The 23,647-nt window shown below is 46.4% G+C and overlaps 1 protein-coding gene and 1 long non-coding RNA gene across 4 annotated transcripts in view; one reads left to right on the forward strand and one right to left on the reverse strand.

Moving 5' to 3' along the window:
- The window catches only part of tmem87b (transmembrane protein 87B), an 82,651-nt gene that overhangs the window by 55,101 nt on the left and 3,903 nt on the right, over nt 1–23,647 (forward strand). For all 3 annotated transcript variants that reach the window (XM_085997872.1, XM_085997871.1, XM_085997874.1), the window contains 3 exons: nt 1,050–1,153; nt 2,396–2,463; nt 6,238–6,305. In XM_085997872.1, coding sequence (XP_085853998.1) covers nt 1,050–1,153; nt 2,396–2,463; nt 6,238–6,305 — 240 coding nt within the window. The remainder of the gene's footprint in view (nt 1–1,049; nt 1,154–2,395; nt 2,464–6,237; nt 6,306–23,647) is intronic.
- LOC147113009 (uncharacterized) lies at nt 15,779–22,818 on the reverse strand. The gene is made up of 2 exons (XR_015079614.1): nt 21,949–22,818; nt 15,779–17,106 (listed from the first exon to the last, which is right to left on the reverse strand). It is a non-coding gene; the product is annotated as an uncharacterized LOC147113009 (long non-coding RNA).

Below are 23,647 nucleotides of genomic sequence, written 5' to 3' on the forward strand. Positions count from 1 at the left end.
ATAACTGAAGTCCCTCATCCCTGGAACCATTCTTGTAAATATTTTCTACATCCTCCAAGGCCTTCACATCCTTAAAGTGTGGTGCCCAAGATTGGAGGGCTTATCTCGCACAGGTGCTAATGATCTAGAAGCAGAATTAGTGCTCCAGTGCTCTGACCCACTGTGCCTTAAATATCAGTAACTCTTTAGGCCCTGAAAAACACAAGTCCCCTCTTTCCACACCACTCTTTCTCTCATTTCCCCTCTCCACCCCCACCCCCCCCCCCCAAAAAAAAAATGAGCAACTCTCTTGTTGAGAATTGGCAGAGGGAAGAACAACTGAAACTACTGCCTAATTTGTCATGGGTGCCCCAGTTAAAGTTATGGAATATGTCCCTTACCATTAATTGAGTGAACTGAATTGCTAATTTTTTTGTCGCACAGGTTCCAGAAAAATAAAGATTATTTGCATTGTCTGTTAAATGACAGTGACTGGTAGAAATCCCAATCCTGGACTTGCCTAATGCCCACACCAGTGTACAGTAGGCAGTGATGAAGAGTAGGAACCGTAACCATTTTCTCCTGCCTGAGCCAGAGTTTGAGGTCAATTGTAGAGCCCCTGCTACCACTGGCATGGTTGAGATCAGCTAACTGCAAATACTGGTGCTGAACCTGGGACCTCCTTAGTTTGTGTGGTTTAGCTTCTTCCTTTTTCCGAGTGGAATTGGTAGAGGCTTGGAAGCAGGATGCCAGTTGGCATGATGTGAAGCATGGGGAGACTTGCAACCTTTAAAAGTGAGTTGTTACTTCCAGTGGGTATTATAGTACAAGCATAAAACCACGTATAGGTTGAGGTTTCAAAAAATATGCTAGGTTGTAAACACTTGCCAAAAATTGGACTTGCTGTGGCTGGACTGCATTAAAATCTCCATGAAGGTAGAACTTTACTACATTTGTTAGCAGTCATCCACAATTGAGGTAATTTGAGTGTGTTTCTTATTCAAACTTCCAATTTGTATATATTGATATTAGATTTGAGCCACTTTTATCTGCCTTTTTAAAATTAACAGGATTGGATGGAGCTATGGGTTGATGATGCTTTCTGGAGACTCCTTTTTTCTGTCATTCTCTTAGTCATAATGTTCCTCTGGAGACCATCCGCAAATAATCAGAGGTATGATGTGCTAATTTTTTAAATGCATATTTGAAATACTTTTTCTCTCTCCTTTGCCTTTCTTTAGTTTGCCCTATTGCCAAACAGACGACCTCTTGTCACTGTTACCTTTTTAAATGACAGCTGGGCAGCGCTTGAGGGCTACCTGGATGATTCAGCTTCCTTTTTTTTCTGATTAGATGGGGTGGGATGCAGAGGGAAAACCAACAGGAAAAAACCCTTTGCATGCTTCAAGCTTCCAGAGATAAGACCTACACTAAATTTCATGACACTTTTAATAACGTGCCTGTGAAAGTTGATTCAACTTCCCCAGTGACCTGCTTTAATCAAGTATTGTGATTTCACCACTGCCCAAAAATAGACATTCTGCTAATTGAATTCCATCAGAGACTGTCTTAGCATTTCTATATTTAAAATGAATCTGAACAACTGGTGTTATAAACTCCCAATGCACAATTCTACAGTTTTTACATTTAGCCTACATTTCCTTTGTTACCTGCTTAAAAAAAAAAAAAAAAAATCGGACATTTGAGATTTCTTGAGTTGTTAAAACTTGAGAAGAATTTTTAATGTTGCTTGCAAGTCTTTAAAAGTCACATGATTAAACCACTCCTGCTATAACAGCACAATGCCAAACTCTCTCCTGAATACTCTGGATTAAAAAAACACCACAGTGTATTACAGGTTGAGTGTCCCAAACCCGGAGTTCCGGAATCCGGATTCCTGGATGACTGATGGCAGGGGCCTGGAATCCGGACACCGAGGGAGGCTTACCAAAAGCGCAACCTGGGCCCAGGCATTTCCGGACTCTGCATGTCCGAAGTCTGGAAATATCGCAACCTGGACGCGGACATTTCCGGACTTCAGACATCAGAAACACGTTCCGAAGTCCGGAAAACCCCGAAAACCGGTCCGACCACGGTCCCGATGTTTCCGGATTCAGGACATTCTACTTGTACTGGATTTTACACTTGGATAAAGTGGCAGGTGTGATTCCTGTTCAGTGATGAAATATCTGCTTCAGGCCAGTATGGTATCAGGATATTACATTTCACCTGCCTGGTGAGGTTCAATTGTAATGCCTTGCCTTGCCTTGAAGTGTCACCTGGGAGAGATATTGAGGCTGCTGGTAGCCATGGGACCATACTCCAGCATGAGCCATTACTTTCAGAGGAGGAGAGTTTTTTTTTTAATTGTCACCATACATTTTCGATATTCCCCTTGGGTGTTTTTTAATTTCAGATATGCGTTTACCCCTCTTATCGATGATCCAGATGATGAAATGAATGAACTGATTGGAGAAAACTTTGGTAAGTATTAGACTTGCATTTCTTGCACCTTATCACGTTCTCAGTAATTTTTCAACATACTTCATTTACATTGAATGTGCCGTTGAATTATTGGCAAATATGGCAGCCATTGTTTGCACAGTAAGATCCCACAAATAGTGTAGGAAAAATATTAGACATAGAAACATAGAAGATAGGAGTAGGCCATTTAGCCCCTCGAGCCTGCTCCGCCATTCAATGCGATCATGGCTGATCATTCAAATTCAGTACCCGGTCTCTGCTTTCTCCCCATACCCCTTGATCCCTTTAGCCTTAAGAATTATATCCAACTCCTTCTTGAATATATTTAATGAACTGGCCTCCACCGCCTTCTGTGGTAGAGAGTTCCACAGGTTCACCACTCTCTGGGTGAAGAAATTCTTCCTCCATCTCTGTCCTAAATGGCCTACCCTTTATCCTTAGACTGTGTCCCCTGGTTCTGGACTCCCCGACCATCGGGAACATCCTTCCTGCATCTAGTCTGTCCAGTCCTGTCAGAATTTTATAAGTTTCATGAGATCACCTCTCATTCTTCTAAACTCCAGCGAGTACAAGCCCAATCGACCCAATCTCTCATACGTCATTCCTGCCACCCCAGGTATCAGCCTGGTGAATCTTCGCTGAACTCCTTCCATGGCAAGAACATCCTTCCTCAGATAAGGCGACCAAAACTGCACACAATACTCAAGATGTGGTCTCACCAAGGCCCTGTACAACTGCAGCAAGACATCCTTGTTCCTGTACTCAAACCCTCTCGCTACGAAGGCCAACATACCATTTGCCTTCTTAACCGCCTGCTGCACCTGCATGCTTACCTTCAGCGATTGGTGCACAAGGACACCCAGGTCTCGTTGCACTTCCCCTTCTCCCAATCTATTGCCATTTAGATAACCTGCCTTCCTGTTTTTGCCACCAAAGTGGATAACCTCACATTTATCCACGTTATATTGCATCTGCCATGTTTCTGCCCAATCACCCAACATGTCCAAATCATCCTGGAGTTTCTTGACATCCTCCTCACAGCACACACACCCACCCAGCTTTGTGTCGTCTGCAAATTTGGAGATATTACATCTAGTTCCCTTGTCCAGATCATTTATATTTATATTGTGAATAGCTGGGGTCCAAGGACCGATCCCTGCGGTACGCCACTGGTCACTGCCTGCCACTTGGAAAAGGACCCGTTTATTCCAACTCTTTGCTTTCTGTCTGCCAACCAGTTCTCTATCCAAGTCAATACCTTGCCCCCAGTCCCATGTGCCTTAACTTTACACACTAATCTCTTATGCAGTACCTTATCCAAGGCCTTCTGAAAGTCCAGATACACCACATCCACTGGTTCTCCCTTATCTATTTTACCAGTTACATCCTCAAAAAAATTCCAGTAGATTAGTCCAGCACGATTTACCTTTTGTGAATCCATGTTGACTTTGTCCAATCCTGTCACTGTTTTCCAAGTGCTCTGCTATTACATCTTTTATAATGGACTCCAGCATTTTCCCCACTACCGATGTCAGGCTTACTGGCCTGTAATTCCCTGTTTTCTCCCTACCACCTTTTTTGAATAGTGGGGTAGCATTAGCTACCCTCCAATCCATGGGTACTGTTCCAGATTCCATCGAATGTTGGAAGATGATCAGCAATGCATCTACTATTTCTAGGGCCACTTCCTTAAGTACCCAGGGATGTAGATTATCAGGCCCTGGGGATTTATTGGCCCTCAATCCCGTCAATTTCCCTAACACCATTTCCCTAACAATACTGATTTCTTTCAGTTCCACCCTTTCATCAGACCCTATGTTCCCCGGCATCTCTGGGAGGTTATTTGTGTCCTCCTTTGTGAAGACAGAACCAAAATATGTATTTAGTTGGTCTGCCATTTCTTTGTTCCCCATTATAAATTCCCCTGATTCTGACTGCAAGGGACCTACGCTTGACTTCACCAATCTTTTTCTCTTCACATATCTATAAAAGCTTTTACAGTCAGTTTTTATGTTCCCTGCAAGCTTACTCTCATTCTATTTTCCCTTTCTTAATCCCTTTGTCCTCCTTTGTTGAATCCTAAACTGCTCCCAATCCTCAGGATTATTGCCTTTTCTGGCCAATTTATATGTCCTCTCCTTGGATCTTATGCTATCCCTAATTTCCCTTGTTAGCCAGGGTTGAGTCACCTTTTTTGTTTTTATGCCAAACTGGGATGAACAAATTCTGTAGTTCATCCATGCGGTCTTTGAATGTTTGCCATTGCCTATCCACCGTCAACCCTTTGAGTGACATTCCCCAATCAATCCTACCCAACTCGTGCCTCAGACCATCGTAGTTTCCTTTATTTAAATTGAGGACCCTAGTCTCTGAGTCAACTACTTCATTCTCCATCTTAATGAGGAAGTTGATCATATTATGATCGCTCCGACCCAAGGGGCCTCATACAACAAGATTGCTAATTAATCCTTTCTCGTTACATAATACCCAGTCTAAGATGGCCTGATCTCTGGTTGGTTCCTCAACATTTTGTCCAGGAAACCATCCTGTAAACACTCCAGGAATTCCTCCTCCACAGTATTGTTACTAATTTGGTTAGCCCAATCTATATGTAGATTAAAGTCACCCATGATGACTGCTGTGCCATTATTGCACGCTTCTTTAATTTCCCTTTTTAATGCCATCCCCAACCTCCGCCTTACTGTTGAGAGGTCTATATACCACTCCCACTAACGTTTTCTGCCCCTTGGTATTTCTCAATTCTACCCATACAGATTCCACATCAGCAGAGCTAATATCCTTCCTTACAATTGTGGTAATCCCTTTAACCAGTAATGCTACCCCACCTCCTTTTCCTTTTTGCCTATCTTTCCTGAATATCGAATACCCCTGGATGTTGAGTTCCCAGCCTTGGCCATCCTTGAGCCACGTTTCCGTAATTCCAACCAAATCATATTCGTTTACCTCTATTTGCGCAGCCAATTCGTCCACCTTATTACGAATGCTCCGCACATTAAGACACAAAGCCTTCAGGCTTGTTTTTTTAATGCTCTTAGACCTATTAGAATTATTATTTACTGTGGCCACGTTTGATTTAAACCGTTGATTTCTCTGACTGCCACTTTTGTTTTTCTCCTTCCTATCTTTTGCTTTTATCCTTGTTTCCCTTTCCTCTGTCTCCCTGCTCAGGTTCCCAACCCCCTGCCATTTTAGTTTAAACCCTCCCCCAGAGCACTAGCAAACACTCCCCCTAGGACATCGGTTCCAGCCCTGCCCAGGTGCAAACTGTCCGGTTTGAACTGGTCCCCCCTCCCCCAGAACCGGTTCCAATGTCCCAGGAACTTGAATCCCTCCCCGTTGCACCATTCCTCTAGCCATGCATTCATCTGAAATATCCTTCTATTTCTACTCTGACTAGCACGTGGCACTGGTAGCAATCCTGAGATTACTACCTTTGAGGTCCTATTTTTTAATTTACCTCCTAACTCCCTATATTCAGCTTTTAGGACCTCATCCCGGTTTTTATGGTTTATCACAAGATTGTTTAGTGCAGTGAAAATGACTGTAGAGATAAACTGTATGCAACTCTATCTACGTGGATTTTCTGAACTTGTCATATACCAGTTGACATTTTACAAGAGTAGTAATCAGGAATTCCTATTGTTTGATGAGCCAACTCATTGTCTATATTTTTTTGTCCTTTTTTTACTTTGTTAATGTACTGCAACAGTCTAACTCACTCAATCGATCCATTTTTGTTTGTGCACGCAATAGCTGATGGTATAAAGCGGAGAGCATCCAAAGGGGAGATTAATGGCACAGCAAAACCAACCTCCAATTTGGTGAGTAATTTTATTCATGTCGTGGACACAATACTTGTAAACATTCAGATGTAAAATATTGATCTTGGGTAGGTTTGAAATATCTTGAAAATGTTCAACAGTTGATTTTTCAAATGTCAAGGTGTGTGCACGTGCATATTACTCTGTTCAATTCCCTCCATGGCTTCGCCCCTCCCTATCTCTGGCACCTCCTCCAGCTCTACAACCCTCTAACATTCTCCATTCCTCCAACTCTGGCCTCTTGTGCATTCTCCAAATCCTAGCCCTACCATTGGTGGTCATGCATTCAGCCATCTAGGCCCTAATGTCTGGAATTCCCTTCCTAAACCTCTCTGCCTCTCTTTTTCTCCTGAAGATGCTCCTTAAAACCTACCTTTTTGATCAAGCTTTTAATCACAGAAGCAACATGCAATAGACAGAACTAAGCGATCTCACAACCATCGGATCAAATCAAAGCTCTGCAGTCCTGCCACATCCAGTCGTGAGTGGTGGTGGACAATTAAACAGTTAACAGGAGGAGGTGGCTCCAAAAATATCCCCATCCTCAATGATGGTGGAGCCCAGCACGTGAGTGCAAAAGACAAGGCTGAAGCATTTGCAACTATCTTCAGCCAGAAGGGCCGAGTGGATGATCCATCTCGGCCTCCTCCTGAGGTCCCCAGCATCACAGATGCCAGTCTTCAGCCCATTCAATTCACTCCACGTGATGTCAAGAAACGGCTGAAGACACTGGATACTGCAAAGGCTATGGGCCCTGACAACATTCCAGCAATAGTACTGAAGACTTGTGCTCCAGAACTAGCTGCGCCCCTAGCCAAGTTGTTCCAGTACAGCTACAACACTGGCATCTACCCGGCAATGTGGAAAATTGCCCAAGTATGTCCTGTCTACAAAAAGCAGGACAAATCCGACCTGGCCAATTACCGTCCCATCAGTCTACTCTCAATCATCAGCAAAGTGATGGAAGGTGTCGTCGACAGTGCTATCAAGTGGCACTTACTCAGCAATAACCTGCTAACTGACGCCCAGTTTGGGTTCCGCCAGGGCCACTCAGCTCCTGACCTCATTACAGCCTTGGTCCAAACATGGACAAAAGAGCTGAACTCAAGAGGTGAGATGAGAGTGACTGCCCTTGACATCAAGGCAGCATTTGATCGAGTGTGGCATCAAGGAGCCCTAGCAAAACTGAAGTCAATGGGAATCAAGGGGAAAACTCTCCATTGGTTGGAATCATACCTAGCACAAAGGAAGTTGGCTGTGGTTGTTGGAGGTCATTCATCTCAATCACATGACATCACTGCAGGAGTTCCTCAGGGCAGTGTCCTAGGCCCAACCATCTTCAGCTGTTTCATCAATGACCTTCCCTCCATCATAAGGTCAGAAGTGGGGATGTTCGCTGATGATTGCACACTGTTCAGCACCATTCGAGACTCGTCAGATACTGACGCAGTCCGTGTCCATATGCAGCAAGACCTGGACAACATTCAGACTTGGGCTGACAAGTGGCAAGTAACATTCGCACCACACAAGTGCCAGGCAATGACCATCTCCAACAAGCGAGACTCTAACCATCTCCCCTTGACATTCAATGGCATTACCATCACTGAATCCCCCACTATCAACATCCTGGGGGTTACCATTAATCAGAAACTGAACTGGACCAGCCATATAAATACTGTGGCTACAAGAGCAGACCAGAGACTGGGAATTCTGCGGCGAGTGTCTCACCTCCTGACTCCCCAAAGCCTTTCCACCATCTACAAGGCACAAGTCAGGAGTGTGATGGAATACTCTCCACTTGCCTGGATGAGTGCAGCTCCAACAACACTCGAGAAGCCATGGGCGGAGTCAGCAGTGGTCAGCCCAGGTATAACAGCGTGACAAGAGGTGACCTCGTGTAGTGATACACTATGGTTATCACTGTTTGCACTGTTGTAACGATATAACAGTGATAACCATAGTGTAACGATAGTGAACGATAAAAGTGGTTTACCACATTCACCCCTTGTTTAGATTTGAGTCCGGCGGGGTGAAGTGTACTACCAGTTCGGGTATGTCAGTCTGTCCGGAGGCCTCGTAAGCCTTTCCGATCGTCGCGGCGGCGGTGATGCAGTATCCGATGTTAATGCTGGTGTCTGCGTGGTCGGCGAAGGCTCGTGGGGTTCCGGCATGCCGTCTACCTGGGCTGGATTTGGGGGTGTGGTGGGGGGTAACGGTGGTGTCTCAGGGATGCCCGAGGGTGCGAGGTCTCGTAAGGAGACTGTGTCCTCCCGCCCGTCTGGGTATGCCACATAGGCGTACTGGGGGTTGGCGTGCAGGAGGTCCACCCTCTCGACCAGGGGGTCCGTTTTATGGGCCCTCGCGTGCTTTCGCAGCAAGACGGGCCCCGGAGAGGTCAGCCAAGTTGGTAGCGTGGTTCCCGTAGTCGACTTCCTGGGGAAAACAAACATTCGTTCATGGGGGGGTGGCGTTAATGGCAGTGCAAAGCAGTGACCGGATGGAATGCAGCGCTGCCGGGAGGACTTCCTGCCAGCAAGAGGTTGGGAGGCCCTTGGACTTTAAGGCTAAGAGAACGGCCTTCCAGACAGTCGCGTTCTCTCTTTCCACCTGGCCGTTCCCTCGGGGGTTGTAGCTGGTGGTCCTGCTTGCAGCAATACCTCTCGCTAGTAGGAACTGGCGAAGTTCCTCGCTCATGAAGGAGGAGCCCCAGTCGCTATGTATATAGTTCGGGAACCCGAACACGGCGAAGAGGTCGTTCAGGCATTTGATGACCGTGGTACTGGTCATGTCTGGGCAGGGGAAGGCAAAGGGGAAACTGGAGTACTCGTCAATGATGTTGAGGAAGTACACATTACGGTCAGAGGACGGGAGGGGCCCCTTAAAATCGATGCTCGAAGGGGCGGGTGGCCTTGATCAGGCTTGCTCTGTCCGGCCTAAAGAAATGCGGTTTGCATTCGGCACAGGTTTGGCAGTTCCTGGTCATGGTCCTGACCTCCTCGATGGGAGTAGGGCAGGTTGCGGGCCTTAATGAAGTGGTAAAGTCTGGTGACTCCGGGGTGGCAGAGGTCGTTGTGGAGGGTCTGCAGTCTATCAATTTGCGCGTTGGCGCATGTACTCCGTGATAGAGCATCTGGGGGTTCGTTCAGTTTACCAGGCCGGTACAAGATCTCATAATCATAGGTGGAGAGCTCGATTCTCCACCTCAAGATCTTGTCGTTCTTGATTTTGCCCCTCAGCTTGTTATTAAACATAAAAGCGACCGAACGCTGGTCGGTGAGGAGGGTAAATCGTTTGCCTGCCAGGCAATGCCTCCAGCGTCGTACAGCCTCCAGCGTCGTACAGCCTCCACGATCGCCTGGGCCTCCTTCTCGACCGAGGAGTGTCGGATCTCAGGGCCCTGGAGGGTCCTTGAGAAGAAGGCCACCGGTCTCCCTTCCTGGTTAAGGGTTGCGGCTAGGGCGAAGTCGGATGCATCGCTCTCCACTTGGAAAGGGATAGACTCATCCACCGCGTGCATTGTGGCCTTAGCAATGTCTCCCTTAATGAGGGAGAAGGCTGCGCACGCTTCTGCCGTCAGGGGGAAGGAGGCGGACTTCATGAGGGGTCTGGCTTTGTCCGCATAATTCGGCACCCATTGGGTATAGTAGGCGAAGAGCCCCAGGGTCCTCTTCAGCGCCTTTGGACAGTGGGGGAGGGGAAGCTCCATGAGGGGGCGCATTCTTTCGGGGTCGGGGCCGATGACTCCGTTCTCTACTACGCAGCCGAGGATGGCAAGGCGCGAGGTGTTAAACACACATTTCTCCTTATTGTAGGTGAGGTTCAGCCGTTGAGCCGTACGGAGGAATCTCTCCAGATTAACATCGTGGTCCTGCCGGTCGCGGCCGCAGATGGTGACGTTATCTAGATAGGGGAACGTGGCTTGCAGCCCGTTCTGGTCAACCATCCGGTCCATCTCCCTTTGGAAGACCGAAACCCCGTTGGTGACGCCGAAGGGAACCCTAAGGAAGTGGTGGAGGCGGCCATTCGCCTCGAAGGCGGTATACTGGCGGTCCTCAGGGCGGATAGGGAGTTGGTGGTAGGCCGACTTAAGGTCGATGGTAGAGAATACTCGGTACTGTGCAATCTGATTGACCATATCAGATATGCGGGGAAGGGGGTATGCGTCCAGCTGGGTGTACCGGTTTATGGTTTGGCTGTAGTCGATGACTAGGCGGTTTTTATCGCCGGTCTTAACGACTACGACCTGGGCACGCCAGGGGCTGTTGCTCCTCTCGATGATGCCCTCTTTCAGGAGACGCTGCACCTCAGAGCTAATAAAAGCTCTGTCCCCGGCGCTGTACCGCCTGCTCTTGGTAGCGACGGGTTTACAGTCGCGGGTGAGGTTGGCGAACAGGGAGGGGGGCGGAACCCTGAGGGTGGATAGGCCGCAGGTGGTACGCGGTGGGCGGTTTAAAGGCTGTTGGTTGTCGACTGTGAGTGGGGGGAGGGGTCCACCGTATGCCAAAGTGACACTTTGAAGGTGGGATTGGAAATCCAGCCCTAGTAGGACGGCAGCGCAGAGTTGGGGCAGGACGAGAAGTTTAAAATTTTTATACTCCGTGCCCCTAACCGACAGGGTCACAACACAGTATCCGCTGATGTCTGTTGAATGGGACCTCGACGCCACCGAGATCCGGTTGCGCGTTGGCTGGACAGTGAGGGAGCAGTGGCTCACCGTGTCTGGATGGATGAAACTCTCCGTGCTTCCGCTGTCGAACAGGCAGGTCGTGGCGTGGCCGTTTACTTTGATGTCCATCATGGACTTGGACAGGTGATGTGGGCGAGCTTGGTCCAGTGTGACGGAGGCTAGTGTATGGCTGAGCGAGCTGCTGTAGTCTGCGGGTGAGGCTGTGGTCGGGTCTGGAGACAAGGTGGCGGTCGAGTGTGGTGAACAAAATGGCGGTGCCCACGACGTTGCATAAAATGGCGGAGAAGATGGCCGCCCCCACAACTCACATGAGGCACTGCCGGTGTCGGTGGCCTTGATCAAAGATGGCCGCCCCACGACTCACACGAGGGGATACTGGCATCTGTGGCCTTGATGAAAGATGGCCGCCCCCACAACTCGCATGAGGCACTGCTGGCGTCTGTGGCTTTCCCCCTGCAGGCCTTCGCGAAGTGGCCTTTCTTGTGGCAGTCGGAGCAGGTCGCGTTTCTTGCAGGGCAGTGCGCCCTCGGGTGTTTCGCCTGGCCACAGAAAAAGCAGCCGGCGGCCCGATCGCGGGGCTCCGATGTCGCAGCCGGCACCGGGGGTGGCGGTCCCGATCGGGTCCGGGACGCCGACGCTGCGGTAGGTCCCAGAGGCGGCGGTGCGAGGGGTATTGCGGTCGGGGTCTGGCCCGAGTCCCAGGGTCGCGCAGCACAGTACCTGGAATACGCCTCGAGGTCCCGATGGGCCACTTCCAGAGAGCAAGCGAGGGCTGCAGCTGTGTTCAGGTCGAGGTCCTTTGATTCGAGCAGGCTTTGCCGTGAGTAGTCGGACCGAAGGCCTTTCACGAAGGCATCGCGGATATTCTCTTCAGTATTTTCTGCAGCCGTTACAGCTTTAAAATCACAGTCCCTGCCGAGTGTTTGTAGCGCCCGTAAAAATTCATCTGCAGACTCTCCTGGCTGTTGCGGGCGGGATCTTAGGAGATGTCTGGCATACATAGAATTTACCGGGCTCCGGTACTGCTCTTTCAGCAGGTTGAGGGCGGCCTCGTATGTACTAAGGTCCTGGATGAGTGCAAATACTTTAGGGCTCACTTGGGCGGTCAGAACTCTTAGTTTGGATCTCTGAGGCACGCCAGATTCTCCCAGGTAGGATTCGAAACAGCTCAGCCAGTGTTTGAAGTCGAGGGCTGAGTTTGCTGCCTGTGGGTTTAGATCCAGGTACGGCGGTCGGAGGGCTTGCAGCCAGGCCGGCTGCTGTGACTGTTGTAGCTGGGCGTCTGACTGGTCGTTTGGCTGCTCCGTTAAAGACATTTCAAAATTTAGCCAATAAAATTGATATACCTATCAATTCATCCAATGAAAAGCGACGAGTTAAGACAGTAACTATAGGTTTTTATTGGCTAAATAACAGAGCCCACCCTCGTGGGTGATCGGATCCAACAAGGAGGAATACCAGCCAGTCGACCACCTTTATACCTGGGCAAGTAGGTGGAGCCATGGGCGGAGTCAGCAGTGGTCAGCCCAGGTATAACAGCGTGACAAGAGGCGACCTCGTGTAGTGATACAACAGTGTAAACAGTGATAACCATAGTGTAACGCTAGTGAACGATAAAAGTGGTTTACCACAGACACCATTCAGGATAAAGCAGCCCGCTTGATTGGCACTCCATCCACCACTTTCAATATTCACTCCCTCCACCACCGGTGCACTGTGGCTGCAGTGTGTACCATCTACAAGATGCACTGCAGCAACTCGCCAAAGCTCCTTCAACAGCACCTTCCAAACCCGCGACCTCTACCACTTAGAAGGACAAGGGCAGCAGACGCATGGGAACATCACCACCTACAAGTTCCCCTCCAAGCCACACACCATCCTGACCTGGACCTGTATCGCCGTTCCTTCACTGTTGCTGGGCCAAAATCCTGGAACTCCCTTCCTAACCGCATTGTGGGTGTACCTACACCATATGGACTGCAGCGGTTCAAGAAGGCGGCTCACCACCATCTTCTCAAGGGCAGTTAGGGATGGGCACTAAATGCAGGCCTAGCCAGCGGCGCCCACATCCCATCAATGAATAAAAAAAATTTTTAATCTCCTTATTTGGCTTTGTCAATTTTTGTCTGACTTGCACTCCTGTGAGGCACCTTGGGATGTTTTACTACGTTAAAGGCGATATATAAAAGTTGTTGTTTCCTTTCTCATTCATTTCTCATTTCTAGTTCATCAAGAACATAAAGGACGTATTACTGCAATTATGCAGAGCACTCTGAAGAAGGGTTTCGACCCGAAACGTCAACTCAAATTTCTCTCCACGGATGTTGCCTGACCTGCTGAGTTTTTCCAGCATTTTTTGTTGTTCTGCTGAGCATTCGTCGGACCTCACTTAGAGTAGTGTGTTCAGTTTTGTCGGGTGCTGGCCTTTTGAGAAAGTTCAGCAGTGACTCACCAGGATGATATTTGAGATGAAGGGATTAGCCATTATGTGAATTTGGGTAAACTTGGATTATGTAGTGAGGAGGTCTAAGGGACGATCTGAGGTGTTTAAATAATGAAGGGACGTGACAAAGTAGATAAGAAATGAGGTAGTAGGGCAATCCAGAAAGGGATATCCTCTTAAAATTCAAACTAAGCTGGATAAAAGCAAATCCAGAAAAAATTCTTCAAGGAGAGAAATGTAGTATGTACTGGCACAGCAGGCCACTGATGCAGAATCAACTGGGGTGTCAAATAGGAGATAGATGATTTTGGAAGCAAGGATATCAAGGGACATGGTGAAAGGGCAAGGAACTGAGATTTTAAAAATAGCTGCCATGGTTAACAAAATGACAGAGCAAGGTCAATGGGCTGAATGGCCATCTCTTGTTCGTGTGTTCCTGTCTATTGCCAGTTGCTTTTGTCTCTTTTATTATGGGTACAGCAGAGTGGCATTTTGCCTCTTCTCGGAAAAAGCCTTCAATATATCCCGGAGAGTCAGTGGAAGGTAAGAAATTCAGCAACTTTGAAGAATCACTAAGTTCAACATCCATGTGCAAGAATGGAGGTGCCAGTAGTGATCCAAGCAAGGGCATCATTAATTTTATCAGTATTAACATCTGAAATGAATTTGGAGAGGATCTTGAAGATTAGAATCTTAGTCCCTTTGCATAAAGAAGGTATATGTAAGGCAGTAGAGAATATTCTGAATGCCTTGGGTTAACTAGCTCCACAAGTCCATCCAGGTCCATCGTAGTCTTTAAAACCGAGTGCTGTTACTAATATTGATCAAATTATGCAGAAAGACTCAATTGACTAAGCCTCTTGTTGGGGAAACAACTAAACAACCTAAAAAAGGGTATCAGGACTGCCAAAAGGAAACAGACACTGCGGATAGAGGATCATTTCCACAACAACTCAGACCCCCGGCGCATGTGGCAAGGCATCCAGTCCATCACTGACTACAAGAGCAAAAACACCAGCCCCCCCGGTTAGCGATGCCTCCCTTCCGGAGGAGCTTAACAACTTCTACGCTCGCTTCGACAGGGACAACAGGGAGCCGGCTACCAAAGCCTTGCCACCCCCGGAAGACCAGGTGCTCACTCTGTCGACCTCCGACGTAAGGGGTGTTCTACGCGGAGTGAACACACGAAAGGCTGCTGGACCGGATAGCATCCCTGGACGGGTACTCAAGGAATGTGCTGATCAGCTGGCTGATGTCTTCACCGCCATCTTCAATCTGTCATTGGTCCAGGCAGTAGTCCCTACATGCTTCAAGACCACTACCATTATTCCTGTGCCAAAGCAAATGGCTGTGATGTGCCTGAACGACTATCGACCTGTCGCACTCACCCATCATAATGAAGTGTCTTGAGAGACTGGTCCTGGCTCACATCAAAGCCAGTGTTCCCGCCTCTCTCGACCAACACCAGTTTGTCTATCGTGCAAACAGATCAACGGAGGATGCAATCACAACTGCTCTACACTCTGCACTGAATCACTTAGATGGTAAAGAGACCTATATCAGAATGCTGTTCATAGACTACAGCTCAGCATTCAACACTCGTCCCCAACAAGTTGGCCACCAAACTCCACACTCTTGGCCTGAACACTTCCCTCTGCAACTGGACCCTGGACTTCCTAACAAACAGACCCCAGTCTGTCAAATTAGGTAACCCCCCCCCCCTCCCCCCGACCCTGAACACGGTGGCCCCACAATGATGTGTGCTGAGCCCCCTCCTCTACTCCCTCTTCACCCACGACTGTGTGGCTGTTCATGGTTCCAACACCATCATCAAGTTTGCGGATGATACCACGGTAGTAGGCCAGATCACCAACAACGATGAGTCAGCCTACAGGGAGGAGGTCCAGCATCTCGTGAAGTGGTGCGCCGATAACAACCTGGCCCTTAACATCAAGAAAACCAAAGAAATCATTGTGGGCTTCAGGAAGTCTAAAGGTGGAAGTCACACCCCCATCCACATCCATGGGGCTGTGGTGGAAAGGGTGGACAGCTTTAAGTTCCTCGGAGTCCACATCACGGAAGACCTCTCCTGGTCCCTCAATACCTCCTCTCTGGTGAAGAAGGCCCAGCAGCGCCTATATTTCCTAAGGAGGCTGAAGGGATGTAACCTGTCACCCCTGATCCTCTCTAACTTTTACCACTGCACAATAGAGAGCATCCTGACAAACTGTATCACAGTATGGTATGGCAGCTGTAGCTACTGATGTAAGCCCCCAAAGTGTGGACTGAGTGATATACACAGTCGACAACACTGGCTTGTTGTAAGAAAGACAGACCCAATAATTGAAGTAAAAACGGTTTATTCAGGCCTGGGGAGCTATGGCTCTTGCGTCCCAACACAAGGCTCCAACTCCACCGAATCTCTTGAGGTTCTCACAGTTATACAAAACTTAAGGCCCTGCCCTAAAGGCGGGGATAAGCTTATTAACATATACAGAATTATAGTTAAATTGTAATTATAAAACCATGACATTCCATTCTTCCAGTCGCTTACAAATCTCACATTTCGTTATCAGTTGGTCTTGTTACTTTCTCATGACCCGGGCCTCAATTTTATTACTTTACGATCGTCCATTTGCTGTTGTCAGATGGCTTGGTCTTTCTAAGTATTTCTCTAAGATAGTAGATCTTTCCAAAGCGGGCAATCCGCAGACTTTCTGTCTCTCTCTCTTGAATTATTTCTACAGAGCAAAAACACTTTAGTTAGTTAAAAGAATAGAACCCTATTGAGCTTCACACTTAACAAACCCTTAAGTGCAAGGGTGTCGACTCGCGTGGCCGAACCCATATATCTCTCCCTCTTTCTAAGGGGTTGTTTTGACAGTTTTAATCTCTCCGCAGTTAACCCATAGTCCTGTTTAAACCTTATCTGGGTTTATACAATTTTTACAGACTTCTATTGTTCAACTCAGAGCACAAATTAACCTATTCCCTCCATTTTATATATTGGTGTTATAGATGAATCCTGGTTTGTTTTACCTTATTAAATCCAATTTTTAATATCTTACTTCAGTCCCCCCTTTTGACCTTTGGACAATTGCTCCAAACAGGTCAACGTGTATTTCCACTTCCTGGTGTCTGCCAGAGCGTGCACTCCCTGGCCTTCTACCAGTTTAGGTTATACATGTATATATATATCTTATCAATTTGGAGGCCGACTTCCCCCTCTGTGGTATGGTGGTCTTTCCTTTACGGTGGTCTTTCCTTTAGGGTGGGCTTTCCTTTATGCACTCCGTCCGGTGTAACCATTCCCGGGGCCCCTTAGACCCTACACTAATGGTTGAGGCTTTTCTGCTCAAGCCTGTCCCTCATTCCCACGTGGGGTGTGTGACGTGCCAATTCGAGACTGTCATCACACACCAGTCCTCATTCACCACCCTCCTTCTGCCACCCTCCTTCTGCCACCTCCATCTTACGGTTGGCCGGCCCGGTCATTAATTACCATGCCCAATTAATCCCACATAATTTCAGTCGCTTCCCATCGCGTCTTACACCATTTGCCTTGGAGAGGCAGGGGAGTTGTCCATTCTTAACATCGCTGCCTGCCCCTCCTCAGGCTCTACTTCCTTCACCACACCACTTTCGGCCTTACTCATTCTGGCACAAAGGCACTGGAGAAATAAAAATACACAATATATCAGAATAACAATCAAGAGGAATATCATTATGCCTTGTACCACCGAGGCGCCCACAGTCCCCGACCATCCTGGTCCCCGATTATCAAAATATGAGGAAGTGGGTGAGTTTCCTCTAATGTTGCACTAATGTCTTTTTGTTGTTTCTTTAAGCCTTCTTCTATTTTATGATAGTACTTTAAAATTTCCTTTGTTTCCTGCCGTAACTTCTGCCAAGCTTCCTCTAACTTAGGAATTGTCTTGGGCTCTGGTATGACATAAGTTTCAACCCTTTTTAGTAAGTCTCATATTATCAAATGACCAGGTTTTCCTATCTGTATAGGTATCTTTAGACCAATACAACGGTTTGGTTGGGGAATGGTATAAGCCATATCTTGATATTCATATTTCTGTTCAATTGTGGTGACACAACAGGTCCCATTGTTCCTTGATGCTACCCGGGTCCAGTGTATCCCCTTGGGTGAACCTCGAGGGTGCAATTGGTAATTTTCGTAAATCCGTACTCTGATGTGTCTCCCTCGGTGGGGGGGTGTGTGCACACCCATGTCCTTCCCTTGTGGTGGCACCCGTCCACTACCACCCCCCTTTAGGTTTCATTCTTCTGTTTATTATCTTCATCCCTTTCCCAAAGTGTCTTGGTAGGGACATCATGATATTTAACCCACTTTCCCTTTGTACTTCTCATATATTAATCACGTCGTATCGGAGTTGTCCCCCTTCTGGGAATTGTGGGATGGCCAGTACAAAGCCAATCATCTTAGTCCATGGGGTCAGACAATCACCTGCCCGGTGTACTTGTCCCATTTTACATTCCTTACATAGGCTTTTATTTGTGTCAATCCAAGGTTCCAGATCCTTATTAGTAATCCAATCAGGGATCTGTCCATTATTTATTTGCCTCATATTATGCTGAGCATTCGACAATAGCCATGAGCCCTACGTGGCACATATTAGTTCCTTATCGGTTTGGCGAGAAGCATTATTAAGTCTATCAATAATTGTATTGATTGTTTCTGCATGGGGGGCTACTATCTCTTCCACCCCCGACAATTGCATTATTGTTTGGTTTCCCTGCCAGTGTCAATTGCTGGCTATTTCCAGTAGCTTGTTTTAGTAACTTCTCTATTTTTGCTTGTAATTCTTCTACTCCTTCGTTTACTCCTTCTATGTCCAAGCTATTGACTGTTGCTAACCCGGCCGCATACCCTGCTCCGGTCGTTTCCAATACTCCCGTTTCTTACATCTTTGTAAGATAGATTTTTCCTGTGGATCCTCTAATTGTTTTACCCACAGGGAGTTCCAAGTTTGTTTTGTATCTCAAAAGTACTCATATTAATGGCAAGCTTAGTAACTCTATGTGCTACACTAAAATACACCTCATCCTGTGTTCTCCTTATTACTAATCCCCCTTGATAATGGCAATACTTATATTTATCCCTAGAATCAAGGCGAGGACGCTCCATCTCATTCCGGACGTCCAATGTTCCTGTAATTACAAAAAGGGGGCTGGTCGTCACCAGCCAGTTAGAATTATTCTGCTCTTATACATTTTATCAGTTCAAAATGCTGTACATCTGGTTCATTTCTTGTTCTGTGGCTCTGTCCCCAGACATACCTGAAGATGCAAACTATGGCATATAATATCATCATACACAGCCCTATCATTGATATATGTAGTAACTCCCCTTCCCATTCTTTATATCTTCTAGTATACTCCTCACTCTGTCAAAAAGGGCACCATCTCTGGTTTACTCATTGTCTTTCTTATATATTTTTAACTGAGTCCAGTGTTTCCACCTTCCTTTACCCGTTCCAGACCCATCTACATGAGCACATGTGTCATTATTCATTAATACTTCATAAGGTCCTGACCATCTGGGTGCTAGCCCTGGTTTGGCTGGTATTATTTCTGCTATCACCTTGCTATCGCTAAGACCTCCTTCTGGTCGTCCCGTGTATCCTGTTCTCGATCCCGTATAATCTGTTGGTCTTTGGCCTCATGTCTCTAACTATCTGTCCAGATTTATCTTTGGGTAACAGGACAGCTTCCCAAGCAGCCTCCCTGCCGTTTGAGACGGTGCTGCAATTAGTTTATAAGATAACTTCCATTTATCAAATCCTAATTTTCCTTCTATCACTGTGGGGAAATATCAGCTTAACATTAAGAAACTTAAATTTAATAATGTCCAATATCTTTAAATTCTGTTCAGTAATACTGAAGTTGTTACTTGGTGAACTCAAACAGCTGTCAGTGGAAAGGGTTAACTCCTTCGCAGGCTTTTGAAGGTGGAGCTAAACATTATTGCGTCACTTCACGCAACCCAAAAAACATCCCTGACTGAAAGAGAGTTGTGGTTTCACACTTTGATTCAACATGAACATTTGGGCTTCATTGGTCAGATTCCCTCTCTCAGTTGATCGTTTAGCTGCCCATCCTCTTGTGTGCTTTAATTTATTATTACGGACTCTTTGGGTAGGAGAGAGATTCCTACTCATTCCTTGATTATATTCTTGTCTCTGGTGTCATATATCCCTGCCTACTCCCGCTATCATGTAATCAGACACCACCCCAAAGGCATTCCGACTATCTATATAGGTTTACACATTTTCCTTTGGCTACCCCCCTTTGATCAAATCCTGTATAGTCTGGGCCATTTCTACTTTGTTTCCCGGGCCTGCCTGTTTGTTTGACTTATAATCTGGGGGCCAGTACACTTCATTCGCTTTAGGGTCGACTAAAGCTCCTACTTCTCGCAGTATATCTATCCCTAGGATTGTTCCTTCGGTGCTCTCGCATACCCACAACTGTGTAGGTATTATTATTATAGCCAATTTCTAGTAAGACTGTTTCGCTCTTATAAGCCCTGATTCTTCGTCCACCGATTCCTGCTATACTAACTGAAAGTTTCGTTTGGGGCAAGGGTAAGTCTGTCAATGAGATTGTGGCTCCTGTGTCTATTAACATTTTGCACTGTCGGCCCCCTACCAATGCATCAACAAACATCCTCGGATCCCCCTCCCCTCTCTGGCGCGGTCCCTTCCTGCTGCCATCCCTAGAAGCTTGCGAGCAATCAAAGCACGCAGCCAGTCCTAATGCCCCTCCCATCTGTTTTTGGGCATTTGTCTCTTCCCTTGTGTCACTATGTATCCTAGGTCGACTACTTCATCCTTCCCTACCTATACCTTTCTAAGGTTTAACTCTAGTCCCGCCTTCTATAAGGCTTCCAGTACCATAGTCAATTAAATATTGTAAAGGGACCTGCCGCTATCAGATATTCTTGCGGAGTGGAGTTATCTTATTCAATTCGGACTACACCAATTTACATCAACCAGAATTTCACTGTGGCCACAATGAAAGTCTGGTTTTAATAGGTTAATTTACCTCATAACTTCAAGGTTAGATCTTAGACTGAAACTTAATCTTTCATTAAACAAACTTTTTGTTGCTCTTCTCAGTTTTTACACTCCAGCTTAACTTAAATTGTAATAGGTTTTTTTCATTCTGAGGGCACAATCTTATTTGCACATTCTTAAACTTCCAAAATCCCCGACAAGACAAAGGGGTTAAATGCTTTTACTTTAACACAGAGAAGTGGGTGGAGCTTCAACACACAGCAGACAGTTCTTTTTCTTAACGGACAGATTTTCAGACAAAGGAATATTGAATCCTCTTAAACATTCCTAATCAGGAAAACATCCACACTCTCACATTTTTATACAAACTGTAATTTCAGCATATGTCTAAGGTTCCTTTCACTCAGCAAATCTCGTGTTTTACTTGTCTTGGTACAGATGCTAATAACTTCCATGTTGGTAAAGCTTTAAGTTTATCTTTTCCTTCCTTTTTAAATCTGTGACTCAACAGCTTTCCCTAGTTTCCAAATCCCTGTTTGTTTGTTTTTTTTTGCTGGGGTTTCAAATTGGTTCGCCTGCAAATTAGATCTTTTTCCTTCTTTATCTCTCCCTTCTGTTTCAATTCCTTACATTATCTGTTGCCTCTTTATCTTTAGCTCCTCCCCACCAAGCCTTTGGCTCTCTGCACTGTTTCTTTTTATTTTCCAGGAGTCGGGTTATAGAATCCAGGTCCCTTGAGGATTCTTCTTCCACCCTCTTAGTCATAACTAACTGCTATGTTTCACGCATAATTCACGATGTTGAGGAATTAGGTTTGTACGCTACGTTGTTCGCCCCATAGCGTCACCTTCATTAGTTTCTTGCTTTCTATTAGTCACTTCGTTTCGTTAGACACACACCAACCCTTTAGTCCCGAGGTTTTGGTACTGTGGGGTCTGTAGCTCCCGGCGTCCTACTTGACCCTGGCCGTCACGTGGGACTACTGTCCTCTTAATTCAGGCTCAGGCTAGGTGCTGGGGACAGACCTCACCCTTGTCCGTTCTAACCTCCTTATGACCGCAGGGTTTTATCTCATTCACTCACCACGGTGCACCCATTCATTCAATTGTTGAGATTTCGCCGTCTCACGGATAAAGAGGATTTCCCGCCTCCCCGGGGTAGGGGTCTTTCCGCCCCTGTCGGTTCGCCTACCTACGGCTAAATGAGGACTTCTCTGCCTCCCGGGGTTTTCCGCCCCGTCGGTTCGCCTACCTACGGCTAAATGAGGACTTCTCTGCCTCCCAGGGTTTTCCGCCCCGTCGGTTCGCCGCTATACGGCTTAGGGAACACCTTATCCCTATCTTTTTAACCGCCTTCAATTAAGGGTGTCTTTCTTTTTATAGTTCTTTTATACGTCGATTCTGACTCACCGTCTCGCCAGCGATTAACCCCTAATTTTACAGGTGGTAATTAAAACATACTCACCCGTCTTAGGTTAACGCTGTCCGAGAGTCTGGTTCAGAACGCACATCCCATCCTCGTCGCCAATTGATGTAAGCCCCCAAAGTGTGGACTGAGTGATATACACAGTCGACAACACTGGCTTGTTGTAAGAAAGACAGACCCAATAATTGAAGTAAAAACGGTTTATTCAGGCCTGGGGAGCTATGGCTCTTGCGTCCCAACACAAGGCTCCAACTCCACCGAATCTCTTGAGGTTCTCACAGTTATACAAAACTTAAGGCCCTGCCCTAAAGGCGGGGATAAGCTTATTAACATATACAGAATTATAGTTAAATTGTAATTATAAAACCATGACATTCCATTCTTCCAGTCGCTTACAAATCTCACATTTCGTTATCAGTTGGTCTTGTTACTTTCTCATGACCCGGGCCTCAATTTTATTACTTTACGATCGTCCATTTGCTGTTGTCAGATGGCTTGGTCTTTCTAAGTATTTCTCTAAGATAGTAGATCTTTCCAAAGCGGGCAATCCGCAGACTTTCTGTCTCTCTCTCTTGAATTATTTCTACAGAGCAAAAACACTTTAGTTAGTTAAAAGAATAGAACCCTATTGAGCTTCACACTTAACAAACCCTTAAGTGCAAGGGTGTCGACTCGCGTGGCCGAACCCATATATCTCTCCCTCTTTCTAAGGGGTTGTTTTGACAGTTTTAATCTCTCCGCAGTTAACCCATAGTCCTGTTTAAACCTTATCTGGGTTTATACAATTTTTACAGACTTCTATTGTTCAACTCAGAGCACAAATTAACCTATTCCCTCCATTTTATATATTGGTGTTATAGATGAATCCTGGTTTGTTTTACCTTATTAAATCCAATTTTTAATATCTTACTTCACTACTATGACCGGAAAGCCCTGCAGCGGGTAGTCAAAACTGCCCAACGCATTACCGGCTACCGACCATAGAGCACATATACCAGAAACGCTGTTTACGGAAGTCACGGTCCATCATCAAAGACCCTACCCACCCCAGCCACAGTCTGTTTGCCCTCCTGCCATCTGGGAGACGCTACAGATGCATTCGCACCCGAACGACCAGATTTAGGAACAGCTTCTTTCCCAGGGCTGTCATCCTACTGAACTCCACAAATAAACTCTAAAGCCTGCACATCTGCCAATGCACTTTATTATGGTTATGTTTATGTTAATGTATTACAAGCCAAATGTATGTTGAATTTTTAAATGTCTTAATCTAAATGTGCACTCTCGGGAGCCGCAAGCCTACATTTCATTGTACTGCACTTGTGCACTTACAATGACAAAGTTGATTATGATTATTATGATTAAGAGATATGATGCACGTCTTCAAAATAATGAAGGGTATAAGCTATGAGCATAGGACTAGAGGACACCAGTTTAAAAAAAAAAAAAAAAAATCATAGTTAGAAATTATGAAATGTAGTGGTTCTGTCGGAGGCAGTGGTCATGTCGGAGTTGATTAGCGTTCACTTAACACCTTTAAAATGGAGCAGAATTGATCTCTGTTGAGAAGGAGGATTAAGGGTTAGAGATATTTAAGAACACTACTTAAATGATTTTTATTTTCAGGGCAAGTCGGGTAAGCATAATAGAGTCGTCTGAATCGGGAATCTTACAGCACAGAAGGAGGCTGTTCGTACCAGCTCTTACAGAGTCCCACTCCCCCACTGTTGCCCCATAA

The sequence above is a fragment of the Somniosus microcephalus genome, chromosome 9 (assembly GCF_052327205.1).
Source record: "Somniosus microcephalus isolate GS21.2 chromosome 9, FLI_Smic_1.0, whole genome shotgun sequence".
Taxonomy (NCBI): Eukaryota; Metazoa; Chordata; class Chondrichthyes; order Squaliformes; family Somniosidae; genus Somniosus; species Somniosus microcephalus.